General features: G+C 36.3%; 1 protein-coding gene across 2 annotated transcripts in view; it reads left to right on the top strand.

The window, feature by feature from the left end:
* The window catches only part of HOMER1 (homer scaffold protein 1), an 86000-nt gene that overhangs the window by 18219 nt on the left and 53569 nt on the right, over nt 1-14212 (top strand). The window contains exon 1 of one of the 2 annotated variants that reach the window (XM_045571663.1): nt 4847-4878. The exons of the other annotated variant lie outside the window; for it this stretch is intronic. Within the exon in view, the coding sequence (XP_045427619.1) occupies nt 4862-4878 (17 nt within the window). The 5' untranslated portion in view covers nt 4847-4861. Of the gene's footprint in view, nt 1-4846; nt 4879-14212 lie in introns of those variants that run through there. 2 annotated transcript variants of the gene reach the window in all.

Here is a 14212-nt window from a genome sequence, read left to right as displayed (position 1 = left end):
GCACTTTATTTTCCTTGGCAACACTGTTCACAATTTGTAATTATCTCTTTAAGTCCCTGAAGGCTAGTACCTTGCATAGAAGCTGTTGAAGTGTTAAAATGTGTTAATGGTAACTTACAAAGTATAAAAAACCTGTATCACATTTTCACTAGGAAAAGCATATTCCCAACTCTGTAGGGAGAAAGGAACAGAAATACCAAGAGTCGGTCCTTTAACTCCTCATGTTTCGTGTCCCACTGATGAGTGAGGATGGGGTAGAGAGGAGAAACATGTAAGTATAAATTTTGTGGATGAGAGAAGGTGGGGGGATTAGCAGTTCAAATGGCTGAATTCTTACTCATTCTTGCTTTACTTTTAAAATCCCAAACCACAAATCTACTTTCCATTTCCCTATTTTTCTAGAATCCATTCATGGCAAGAGACTTCTAGCTGATCTGACAAAGAAGCATGGTAGCCTAAGAAATATTCCATACTCTCAGGGAGCAGCCAAATAGATGCACTTTACGCAAGGAATGCTAGCCAGACCCTCACTTAGAAAGGGTTCTTCTTCTTTTGGCACAGATCTAACAATATTGGTCATCGGGTTTCTCAGCCCCTGGAGACTGGTAGGAGAAAAGAATAGACTTTTGGAAGTAGGGTACCGTTAACAGCAAGAACAGCTGTTGGTGTGTTACGTATTGTAGCCTGGGAATAGTAATGTGCGGTAGAAGTTTCCACAGATTTGGAAGGCATCCATTACTTAATAAATACTGTGTGATGCTACCGGGCTGATCAGGGGAAGGTGCCACCCCATCACCCTGCTGTTGCTGCCACTGCTGGTCGGCACAGCCGCCAAGGTGTTTTCGTCAACAGGGATTCCAATCCCTTCACCACAAAAAAATTACAACTTTCTTTAGGCATTTTCAAGATATCTCTTTCATAGGATAAGACCTACCCTCCTTCCTTCCTTCCTTCCTTCCTCCCTCCCTCCCTCCCTCCCTCCCTCCCTCCCTCCCTCCCTCCCTCCTTCCTTCCTTCCTTCTTTCCTTCCTTCCTTCCTTCCTTCCTTCCTTTTTTTATCCTCACCTGAGGATATTTTCCCACTGATTTTTAGAGAGTGTAGAAGAGAGAGGAAAAGACAGAGAGAAACATCAATGTGTGAGGGACACTTTGATTGGTTGCCTCCTGCATGAGCCCTTACCTGGGCCCCCGCCAGGGAGGACCCTGCAACCTACTAGGTACATGCCCTTCACCAGAACTGAACCTGGACCCTGCGGGTCGGCAGGCCGAGTATCCACTGAGGCAAACCGGCCAGGGCAGGATATGACATTTCTTACCCCCTCCAGCAGAAGACCTTCGTTTTTGCCTCCAGGAATGAGGTCGGAAAAAACCCCTAGATCACCTTCTTAGATTCTTATTACCCAAGTTACCAAGAACACTGCTCGTGGCGTACAGGGAGCTTAGTCATTGAGCTAAGGTGTTTCCTCTGCAGCTCATACCCCGAAGCGGGACTGCTGGCGTGCTGTGACTGGCAGGCCCGTTCTCTGCGGGCCCGCGCCATCCGTGGCTTGTCTCACCGTGCCCGAGGTCCCCACCCACCTACCTCCTACGCAGCCTCCTCCTGAGCTGTCATGACGTTATGGCGTCCTGAACAACTTACATATTGCCTCTTTATATAGATGACTTTCTTACAAGCATCATATAGTTGGGTGTTGCTGTATAGGCCTATCTGATCATCTCTGCCTTTTGACTGGGGTGTTTTGGATTTTCTCTTCTTTATTAATTTAAAGCAATTGAATTATGATGTCCATTGCTATAGCTTTGGGTTTGTTGAGCTTCTTGAGAATTATTTCTTTGTTTTTTATTTATGTGGGAATTTTTTTCATCCCTCCCATCTTTGAGGACTTCAGTTACATGTGTAATAGGTTACTTGAAGTTGTTCAATAATGATCACATTGATACTCCTACTCTTTATTTTTTAAGTTTCTTTCTCTGCTTTATTTTGAGTAGTTTATATATACTCAAGTTAACTAGTTTTCTGTTCTTCTGCATTGTCTAATTTGTTGTTAATTTCATCCAGTTTATTTTTCATCTCTAGAACATTGATTTGGGCCTTTTATATATCTTAAAGTCTCCCCTTAATATGCTTATCTAACATTCAGAGAAGTAAAATACAACCCATATGAGCAGAAAAATCCATCAACAGAAACAGACCCAGAAGTGGCATAGATGATAGGACTAGTAGACTAGGACATTAAGATAATTAAGTGTAGCCTGTGTATGAATATGAGATACTTTGGAATTGATAATTCCTAGTCTCCAAGACCTGTGCTTTTAACAGGCTAACACTTTATTATTGTTGTTATTATCTTATTTCGTTACAGTGGTGGAGTCATTCTATCAAAATGCAGATCAAAGTTATCTTCCCTTATAGAAGGAAAGCTCAATAACCAAAATGGACATGACTAAAAATAAGTTTTTGGGTTCTCTCAAACTACAGTATCATTTCAGTGAAGTGTTATAAAATTGTTTTCAAAATACAGGTAAAAGAGTAAGTGGTACCAGTGTACATACATACATTTTACGAAAATACTTAAGTACTCTTAGCAGTGCTTAACATGCATAGTAATCATAGTTGTGTGGCCGTATTATCCCACGTCTGTCCACAAAATTCCAGACAAGGGCCAGGTGAGAGCTTGGTTACAAAAGTTAACCAGGTTTATATGACAAAATAATTATTTTCCCATCCAAGGATTCAGAATAGGATAAAGGTATGGGCTCTGACAGTGTTCATATGTTGGCTCTACCATGTGTCACCTTAAGCAAATTAAATACCTTTTCTATGCCTCAGGATTCTCATCTTCAAAAGAGGGATAATAGTAATTACCTCATAAAGGTTGAAAGGATTAATTAATATAGCATAATGCTTATAATAGTGCCTGGCCATTTGGTAAGCTCTCAAAAATATTAATTATAACCAAAGAATTGGCCACATACTGTTTTATAAGTGTAGGCTTTTGTTCTCAGGTGTAAGAGTGGCATATTTGAATTTCTCAGTTTGAATTATCCAATCTGTGGCTTCTGTCCTTTGACACAAATTATGAAAATTGTTAATTTGTGTGCTTGTTAATTTTTAAAAAGGGAAACAGTTGAGATAATCAGGTCATCCCAACTGCAAAAGGTTAAAAATGATCAACTTTCTTCTGTCACTATTGCTATTTTTAAATTCAGTAAGTAGTGTTTAAGCTATTCAGTTTTTATTATATTAGGTCTATAATCTTTCAGTTTCTACAGAGCATTTCCAGTAATTTGTAAAATCAAGAACAAGGTAAAGTGGGACATTTAAAAATACAGTGTTGTAAAGAAACAGATGAATACTGGTAGATGTAGCAGGCACCTGAGGTGAGATCATTACTGGAGTAGAAAACAACATAGCCAGGCAAGTGAGGGAGAAGTGTGTTGCGTTGTCTTGTTTGGATATAATACTAGCAAGCAGACAATTTTTTCCCCTTAAAGTCATATGAGATACTGAATAATATGGGGATCTAGTGGGAGTTTCTTTTATCAATATGTTTAAAGGTTTACAGGAGAACTTTTAAGTCTTAATTCACTGAAGGCTTTCTTATATGGAATTGAAATAACATGAGAGGAAACCTTAGTATTAGGGAATTTAGAATAGTTAACAGCCTCCTTAAACAAATATTTTTGATACTTTTGCTCAGAATCTCAGTAGTAGAAAAGGGAATGCATTTAGGACAAGAAGGTCTCAATTTTTTAAAATTAAATTTATTCGAGTTACATTGCATTGCTGGGAACACAGAATGATTAAAAAGACAAGATCCTTGCCCTTGAGGAGATAGTATTTTAGGTGGGGGAGAGGGAAAAATCAATAAAATACTTGGTGTGTCAGCTAATGATAAGTACCACGAGGAAGAGTGAAAGGAGGTAAATGATAGAGTCCTGACAGAGAAGGAGGGGCTGTAAATTTGTCTCTGAGAAGATAACATTTGAACAAACACCTGGAGGAGGCAAAGGAAGATACTAGGCAGATCTGTTGGGGGAGATTACTTCAGGCAAAAGGCCCTGAGGTGGGGGGAGCTTGGCATGTTTGACAAACACCAGGAGTGCTAATGTGGCCAGTAAGGGATAGATGAGGTTGGAGAGGAAACAGGGGCATATCCCATAGTGGTCTTCTCCTGGCTCCCTGTGAGAATCAGCTTGGGAGTTTGGCTGCCCACCAGACCACTGATGGTAGAGGTAGAGGCTGGTTGTTTCTGATGCAGCCAGGGTGGAGGAACACTGGTAGAAGTCTTCGGACTTCATTTTAAGGACTGTGGCTTTTACTATGAGAAGGGAAGCCTTTGGAGGGTTTTGAGAAATGACCCATCTGATTTAGGTTTTATGACTTTTAAACCCTATCATATGAAGTTTTCCAGACATATAAAAAAGTAGAAAGTACAATTTTCCTGTATCACTATCATCTCACCCACTTCAGTAGCAGTCTACATTTGCTGTATACTGACCATCCACCTTTTTATTCCTGGAATATTTGAATGCTAACTTGGGTTTTTAGAAGGATCACTCTGGTTTCTGTGTTGAGATAAGGGGAGTCAGGACAAGGACCAAATATAAGTGTGCCCTCCAAGTATATTTTTGTATGCATGTTTACATTAAAATAAACACAAATTATATTGCATTCACTGTTTTGTAAATGATTTTCATTTTCTATATTGGACATCTTATGTCACTGAATATTCGGCAACTTTGTTTTTTAATGGCTATGTAGAGGATTCCATTATATGATATGCCATAATTTATTTGATCATACATTATTGGACATTTTAATTCACAGTGTTTGGTTGCTAAATCTCCGCATATACCCATGATTATATCCTTAAGGTAAGCTCCTAGAATGGAATTACTGTGTCAAAGAATATGCACAAAAATTTAAAGGCTTTTGATTAATATTCATTGTCAAAGTGTTTTCCGGAAAGACTTTACTAATTTATATTTCCAGCTGCTTTTGAAAGAGTCATGTTTTCTTAAACTCTCACTAACATTGGATTTTTTTTCATTTAAAAAAAAAAAAAAAGGTCTCCTATTTTGACAGATGATAGCTCAGTTTTAATTTGCAGTGTTTTTATTTCTAGTGGGTTGAATGCCATTTCCGTTTGAAATATGTTCATATCATTTGCTAGCTGTGTGACTTTGGATATGTTACTCAGGACCTATATTTTTGTTTGATGAAATGAGTAACTGCTTCATAGGGTTTTTATGAACATTGAATAAAAGAATTTTGTATGTCCAGATTTTTAAACTTTTTGACCACGATCCACAGAAAAAAAAATGCATCTTCTGTAGTGTCAAGCATATATGAATATGTAGTTAAAGTTTCATGGAACATCTGGGCTGGAGTATACTTTTCATGTAGTACCAGTTAAATCATCACCTACTTTAATCCTTAATATTCATGAGTTTATGAACAATGAACTTTGAGTAACTTTTTCTATGTATATATCCAAAGTTTAATAATTATAAAAGTATCTGATTAGATCCAGGAAAAAAGGGAATAAAACATAGTTTCTTATTCAACACACAAGATCTGAATTTTGTCCAGGTGACCTTAATAATAAAATATATATTTTAAGTTTTAAAAAAGTTTCATGAAACAGTACATATAATCTTACCAAGTGTGATCTACTCTGTTTATTTTACATTCTTGATCACTTTCTAACTGCCCATTGTTAGCTATTAAATTGACCTCTGAGTTGTGACCCACTGTTGGAAAAACATTGCTGTAATGCATCATATTAGGTGCTCTTTTATCTATAGTGATTACCTCTTTCAGGTACCTTAGAAGTCAAATTGCCCTTAACTTTACTATAATTCATTTTCAGAAAAGCTAAATAGGGAAAGTTCTCAAACCTAGCTTATTGTATTCCTATATCACATTTTTGGTCAGTTAAAAATATTAAATATCTTCACAGTCAGAAAACATATTTATTTGGGCTTCTATAATACCATATCTGAATTATCAATACAACTATTATGAAGTAGATCTAATGCATTTGAGCAAAAACTCTATATCATTACAGAAATTATATTTGCAAAATCCTGAGTTGGGACACAGCATCCTACAAAGAATTGTGTCTATAATTTGTGTAACCTAAAAAGCTAACAAGAAGGGAAAACAGAAATCATATTCAGTTATACTTAATATAGTCTTTTTTCAATAGAAAAAATAACATGACAGCTAGAAAAATCCAGATGCTGTTCATTGGTAGACTTATAGCTAAACTACTTGAGGACACTCAGAAAGGTTACTCAGATATAATCATTAGCTGTGACCAGAGAAAACCAAATCTGAGGGATGTTGGAATGAAAATTGTGTAGAGAAATAGAGTGGGAATGGAGTGGTGGTGTTTATTGTATGAAAAACGCCCAGGAGATTAAGCTATCTGACAGAACTGTTTTCTTTCTTTTGAGCTCCAGTTTAACATTAAGTATGTTTTGTTTAAATTATTCTTGATGCTAAACCAGGAAAATGTTAAATGAGTAAGTTAAAAGTTTGATAAGCATTTACCACTCCTCCACTCACCCCTCCACAAAGGAAAAATTTTGAGGAATGTCAGAAACAACTTGTTAACTAAAAATAAAAACTACCAAAGATCCATAATTTATCTTGGAAAAAGAGCAGAATATATGTGCTGTAGCTGTACATATATTGATTTTTAAACATTCAGTGTTATCAGATTTAGAAAAATAACAACTGCTTTTCTTTACTTTAGTGGTTGTTTATCTTAATTAAGTTTATATCTGTATTTAGAATGTATATATGAGATGTTCCCATGCATATGGATGGAGTGCTGAATTTTGGATTCTGGTGTTTTCACTCTTTGGAGCTAAAATAAGGTATTAAACAAGCTCAGGAATAAGTGTAGAACTCTATTGGGCTCAAATGGCCCAGCAATGCATAAGGAGCTCCTCAGCCTCACTAGTAATCAAGAGATATGCAATTAAAGCAACAATGAAATAACATTTCAAAGCCCATCAACCTGGCACAAATTAAAGATGTTACTTACACATTACCAAGTGTTGGAAGGAAATAATATAAGACTATTAAGAATATTAATTGGTGCATGAGCTGTGAAGAATAATTTGGTAATATTCTATGGTGCATACCCTGTGACCAGGAATTCAGCTTCTAGTCTATCTCTTACATGTATCCCCAAAGTAAACATACAAGGGCATTTATTTGTAATACTGCAAACATTGAACAACATGTATGTCTATCAGTGAGGAAATGGCTACCTAAAATAGTCCATTATTTTCCACTTGAAATACAATGTGAATAATGTAATATTAACTTTGTTTTTAAAGTTTTAAAATGGTGAAATCAATATATTTTGATACAGTATGTCCAGTATATTTTTAACATTTGATTAATATAAAAGTAATTGAGATATTTTGTATTTTTTATATTAAGCCTTTGAAATCCATTTTTTATTGTGCTTAGAGCACATATCAGTTTGGATGCTAAAGTTTTTGTTGGAAAGACTTGGTCTGGATTTGAATTTCATGAAATTTACACTTGAAACAGTAGGTTTATATACCCAAGTGGTTCCATACATGCTTAAAACTATTTCAGTAACTGACTGGGGTATCAAATAAAATTTAAACTAATTTACTTCTTACACTAGCCATATTGCAAAAGTCCAGTAATCATGTGGCTAGTAGCTACCATATTGGATAGTGCAGTTCTAATCATTGCATGGATTTTGGCACAGCAGTTAAAATAAATGTTTTACATACATATAAAATAAAATGTGGCTGTTTATTCAAATTTCACACTGTCAACAAGAATTCTAGAGAAATGGTGTAATGTTTTGTCATTTTGAGCATTTTAAAATATTCAGAGTAGCACAGGGAATACTATAATATCAATGCAACCACTATGGAAATGTAGCAAATGTTAACATTTTGCCCAAGGACCTTCAGTACTTTCTCATCAGTCCTGGGTTTGTTTGTTTAAGGCTCTATACGTGTTCAGATACTACTAGGTTAGTTTGTAGTAGGTATAAAGGAAAAAAGAGTACCAAAGAATATTATTGTTCCTTGAAGTATTATTGGTATTAGAACTGAAATAATCTTGTAACATTTAATTCATTTTAAATTTAGGAATTGGATGTCTACTAGAAAATTAATTTATTTTAGAAAAAGAATACCTATAATAATAAGAATTCTCATTAACAAGAGGCTATTTTCCTTAGATTTCACAATGTATATTGTGAGTTTTTGGAATTTAACTTTATTTAGTGTAAATCATTTGGGAAAAGAATATTTAAAGGCTAATATAATTGAAAATATAATACTAATTTTACTTACTATTATATTTTAATTCTCACCTGATGATATGTATCTCTTCCTCACCCCCCCCCCCAATTGCTTTGAGAGAGAGAGTGAGAGAGAGAAAGAGAGAGAAATAGCAATGTGAGAAATATCAGTTGGTTGCTTCTCATATGCACACTGGCTGGGGATCAAACCCAAAACCTGGATATGTGCTTTGACTGGGAATTGAACCAGAAACCTTTTGGTGTACTAGACCATGCTCCAATCAACTGAGCCACCCAGCCAGGGCTACAATACTAATTTTAAATGTCATTGAGTTACCAGACATAGGTGTTGATATATTTTAAAACACCCAGTATTTTATCTAGGATGGATAGGGTTTTAAATGGGGAGGAGGGACAGAGGTAATGTCACTTGGCAGTTATTTAATAAATAGCAAGCCAGGTTCTTTAGCATTGAAGATGTTACTTAAATGTATATATTGAGTGAATTTGCTTGCTCTTTATAATGAATTTCTGCATATCTCTGATCTTTTAAATGTAGCTGCTTATTAAAGTGCCCAAGGTAAATAAGTATTGGAATTTCTTTGACCAAATGAAAGGACTGAGATGAGTAAAAATTACTTTTAAAATAAGGGATAGTATATAAGGAATATAAACAGTATTCTTATGTTTAAGTATAGTTTTATAATTTAACTAGAGGCCCGATGCACAAAATTCCTGCAAGGGGCTTGACCCTTGCAGCCCCGGCTTCTTCCAGAAGGTCACCCAGAAGGTCATTTGGCTGTCTGGTGTAATAGCATACTATACTTTTATTATTATAGATAATCTTAAACTCCACATGGAAAATTTTAATTTATTTGACATTTTCTTCAGATATGCCAATTAACAACTTGATGTCATGAAAGTATTCCTTTATTTAAATTTTTTAAATTACAGTTGACATTCAATATCACCTTAGTTCAGGTGTGCAGCCTAGTGCTCAGATATTTATAGAACTTATGAAGTCATCCCCTGTATAAGGCTGTACCCACCTAACACCAGCCCATTAATACAACATTATTGACTATATTCCTTATGCTGTACTTGACATCCCTGTGATTATTTTATAACAGACAATTTTTACTTCTTAAGCCCTTTACTTTTTCACTGATAATATTTTTTTATGCTCAGTTATGATGTAGATAATTATTTTCTAAATCTTTCATTTGAGTGTGCATTTAATCAAATAAAAGATGAAGGAGTTCGGGTCATACAATTAAAAAAAATACTTCCAGAAAATACATTTTGCAGTTGGTAGTATCACATTTTATGTCTATATACCTCTGTTATAACAACATCATAATTTCGTATTTCTATATACAGACTTGGAAATTTTAAAAAACATATGCCTGTTATGTAAATATTTAGTTCATCACTAGATGGAGTTCTTGCAGTACAACTATGTGTTGGGTAGCCATTAGAATAATCTTTGTTTTCCTTAAAGTAAGCATATGTTTTGTTTGTTTGTTTTTTAAACTAAATGTATAAGCAAACAGCTGTTAACCATATAACATGGTAATAGGAATACATAGTAACATGCAGTCACAATCTTTGCATTGGAAGGCTGGGCAGAGGGGCAGTTAAACTGGTTCCCCGATAATCAGTGGAACTACAGTTTTTATTATTAATTTGTGCAGCACAATTCTTTTGAAGAAACTCTAGTGATTGAGCATCAGCTTGTCTAAAGACTTGCTGTGCCCTCACAGCGGCACTGAAAGTAAATTCTTCAGGCATTCCATCCGAAGTTACATGGTCATTAGTGTCTGTCCACTCCTTGTCTTATCCTTGCTCGTGTCCTTTTGGCCTTAACAAGTATTGTCCACCTTCTTTCCCACTTCGAACTCTAAAAACCAAGCTGAGGATAGAATGTTTTTTTTTTCTTACTTTCTGTGTACTTACATCTTGGGAAGAGGAGAGTGTTTTCACCAACAGCTGAATGTATATTCAGCACTTCAGTCCGGCAGTTAGCCATGTTTGGGTTTGTGCTTCTCTCCTACTTTCCCTTTATTCCTCTATGAATAATACAATAGAACACTTTCATACCATGTGCTCTAACCAACTGAGCTAGCTGGCCAAGGCCATGATAAGATCTCTTGATGATTCCCTCTACACTTTTCACTCTAGCTTGGTTTTCTCTGCTGAGCCCTGCCTAATTTTAAGTTCCTGTGCTGACAGTTTTACATGCAAGGGCTGTGATCTTAGCCAAAACTGAGCTCGACCCCTCCCCACTGTCCTGCCAGGCCCTGGCTTTACTTTCTGTTTCCTATCCTGGTCAGTAACATTGTCTTCTTTTCAGTCACCCAGGAGAGAGACTACAATCGCTCCTTCATCTCCTGCGTTGGGATTTCTCAGCCCTGGCACTATTGCCATTTTTGGCTGGGTAATTTCTTTGTTGTGTGGGGCTGTCTTGTGCATTGTAGATGTTTAGCAGCCAGCCCTGGCCTCTCCTCCTTAGATGCGATAATAATCTCCCTCAGTTATGCCAACTAAAAATGTCTCCAGATGTTTTGAAATGTCAAATAGGGGAACAAATAACCCCTATTTGAGAACCATTATCCATGTCTAATCTGTTACTTAACCTTATTGATTCTACTTTCTCAATTTACCTTGAATCCTTCCTCATATCTTCATTCCTCTCCTACCTCCTATTTGTTTATGGATTTGTCTAGCCTGCTTTTCTCTGATGTTCTTTCTTCCCAATCCACCCTCCTCAGTGATGCCGAATTTATCTTTCTAAAAGGCAAAGCTGTTCTGTATTTACATCTTTCAGTAGCTTCCAGCCAGGACCCTTGTGAGCTGGCTTCTTTTTATATTTAACCTTATTTTTCTTTTAGTTTAACTTTATTGTTTAAAGTATTACAAATAGTACATATGTCTCCTTCCCTCTCCAATCTCCCTCTCCCCTTCTGTTGACCACCTCCTGGCCTCCCCTACCTCCTGGCACATACCCTCACTACACCACCACCCCAGTGTCTTGTGGTCATGGTTATGCTTATATTGATTTCTTACCCACCCTCCCAAACTTCCCCAGCCTTCCTGTTTGACAGTCTGTTCGATGCTTCGTTGCCTCTGTATCTATTTTTGTTCATCTGTTTATAATGTTCTTTATATTCCACAAATGAGTGAGATCATGTGGTATTTTTCTTTCACTGGCTGGCTTATTTCACTTAGCATAATGCTCTCCAGTTCTATCCATGCTGCTGCAAATGGTAAGAATTCCTTCTTTTTTACAGCAGCATAGTGTTCCATTATATAAATGAACTACAGTTTTCTAATCCACTCATCTGCTGATAGGCATTTAGGCTGTTTCCAAATCTTAACTATTGTAAATTGTGCTGCTATGAACATAGGGGTGCATGTATCCTTTCTGATTGGTGTTTCTGTTTTCTTAGGATATATTCCTAGAAGTGAGATTACTGGGTCAAATGGCAGTTCCATCACTACAGTTCTTGCTTCCCAGGCAAATGTGTGCTGAGCCTTCTTACCACTGTGCCATACTTTGTTTCATACACTACTTAGGCATCAATTCCTCCATGGTAGCCCTTAGTCAGCCTTACTGAAAGTCAGGATTGAGGATGGGGAAAGGAAATAAGACCTCCCAATTCAGAATTCTTTATTCTGTCACAGTGCCTTGCAAGATTGTTAATGTTTATGTGTTGAAAAAATCCATCTATGATGGCAGTTAAACCAGAAATTATGTCTTTCTGTCACTTTTTAGGGAGTGGCATAAAATGTATCACTTCCTTTCAAAAGAGATATTCTAAATAAGAAAAGTTGTTACAGAGGTTTCAAGACACAAAACTGGGAAGAGCCAGGTGACCTACAGGGAAGATCCCTCCTTTCTCACCTGCTCTTCAAGGACCGAAGGAGATCATAGGGGACACGTGACACACTGCCCTTTATCTGAAGAGCCGTTTTGTCAAGGACCCAGATTTGTCCTGCTTGTCTCCTAATTTCTCTCTTTCCCACACTCTCCTTTCCTTTCTTTAAAATTAAAACTTTTAAATTTAACTATTAAAAAAATACCAGTTAAACTCCTCTTTAGAACCTTAATCTGCTTTATGAAAGAAAGATGTGTTATTTGGGGAGAAGGGGACAAAAAAATGTCTCCTAGCTGCTATTTCAAAAGAAATTTTACTTTGAACTTGAAAAATTTTGCATTATAATGCTTCTGTTATATACAGACTAAAAAAATCTGTAATCATATTTTGAATATAGTAAAAGAATTTTAATGTTTTAATATCAAGTTTTGGTTCTTGAAGTTATAATTTTTTGTTTTTATTTTTTTAAAATTTTTTTTAAATTATTACCTGTGTACATATTTTACCATTGCTTCCCCCATATATATCCTCCCTCCCTAGAGTTTTGTGTTCATTGGTTGTACTTATATGCATGTATACAGGTCCTTCGGTTGATCTCTTATCTCCCCCAGATCTCCCTACCCTCCCCGATGTAATTTGACAGTCTGCTTGTTGCTTTGCTGTCTCTATATCTATCTTTTGGTTCATCAGTTTATAATGTTCTGTATTATCCATAAATGAGTGAGGTCATGTGGTGTTTCTCTTTCATTGACTGGCTTATTTCACTCAGCATGATGTTCTCCAATTCCATCCAGGTTGCTGCAAATGATGAGAATTCCTTCTTTTTTATGGCAGCATAGTATTCCATTGTGTAGATATACTATAGTTTTTTTATCCAATCATCTGCTAATGGGCACCTAGGCTGTTTCCAAATCCTAGCTATTGTAGATTGTGCTGCTATGAACATAAGGGTGCATATATCCTTTCTGATTGGTATTTCTAGTTTCTTGGGATATAATTCTAGGAGTGGGATTACTGGGTGAAATGGGAGTTCCATTTTCAGTTTTTTGAGGAAACTCCATACTGTTCTCCACAGTAGTTGCACCAGTCTGCATTCCCACCAGCAGTGCACGAGGGTTCCTTTTTCTCCGCAACCTCGCCAACACTTGTCATTTGTTGATTTGTTGATGTTGGCCATTCTGACAGGTGTGAGATGGTACCGCATTGTTGTTTTGATTTGAATCTCTCGGATAATTAGTGACTTTGAGCATGTTTTCATGTGCCTCTTGGCCTTCCTTCTGTCTTCTTTTGAAAATATTCTATTTAGGTCCATTGCCCATTTTTTTAATTGGATCATTCATTTTCCTTTTATTTAGTTGTATAAACTGTCTGTAGATGTTGGAGATTAAACCTTTATCAGTGATAACATTTGCAAATATGTTCTCCCCTACAGTGGGCTTTCTTGTTGTTGAAGTTATAATTTTTTAAATCTCTTGTACATCTTTAAGGCCCTACTTGATCTAAGTAAAAGATACTGTTGTGGTGAGCCACTTTGTTTTCCATATACTTTTCAATATAGAGATTATACTGATGTAGACTTTCTCAGTAAGTTATTTACCTATTACCAGAATGATATAGTTTTAAACGGGTAACAACCTTTAACCTAGTGAGGGTCAGGTAGAGAATGTATATTTTAACAAGGCATAGTCAGTTCTCATTATTCACAATAGTTATGTTCTTACAAAAGCTCCACAACACTGAAGTTGTGAATTTTGAGCCATTGCTCCTAGGGGGAATATAGGGTCTCTGTGAGCCTCTGTTGTAACATTTTCATCAAGCCATCAATACATAAGTTTGTTTTATGTGTTTCTGTTTAAAGATACCTCATTTAATATAGATTGTTGATTCATTACCATCGAACTCAAGGCCATTAGTGCTGTAACTCATGCCTGAAAAAGCTTATCTAACAGATACTTACTCCATAAGGCACATCACAGCCTCTTGCCCCAGGAACAGATAGCACTTCAGCACTATGCTTGGGGG

The sequence above is a fragment of the Pipistrellus kuhlii genome, unplaced genomic scaffold, assembly GCF_014108245.1.
Source record: "Pipistrellus kuhlii isolate mPipKuh1 unplaced genomic scaffold, mPipKuh1.p scaffold_m20_p_4, whole genome shotgun sequence".
Lineage (NCBI taxonomy): Eukaryota > Metazoa > Chordata > Mammalia > Chiroptera > Vespertilionidae > Pipistrellus > Pipistrellus kuhlii.
Note: the sequence above shows the minus strand (reverse complement) of the source record. Positions and strands in the feature narration are given on the sequence as shown.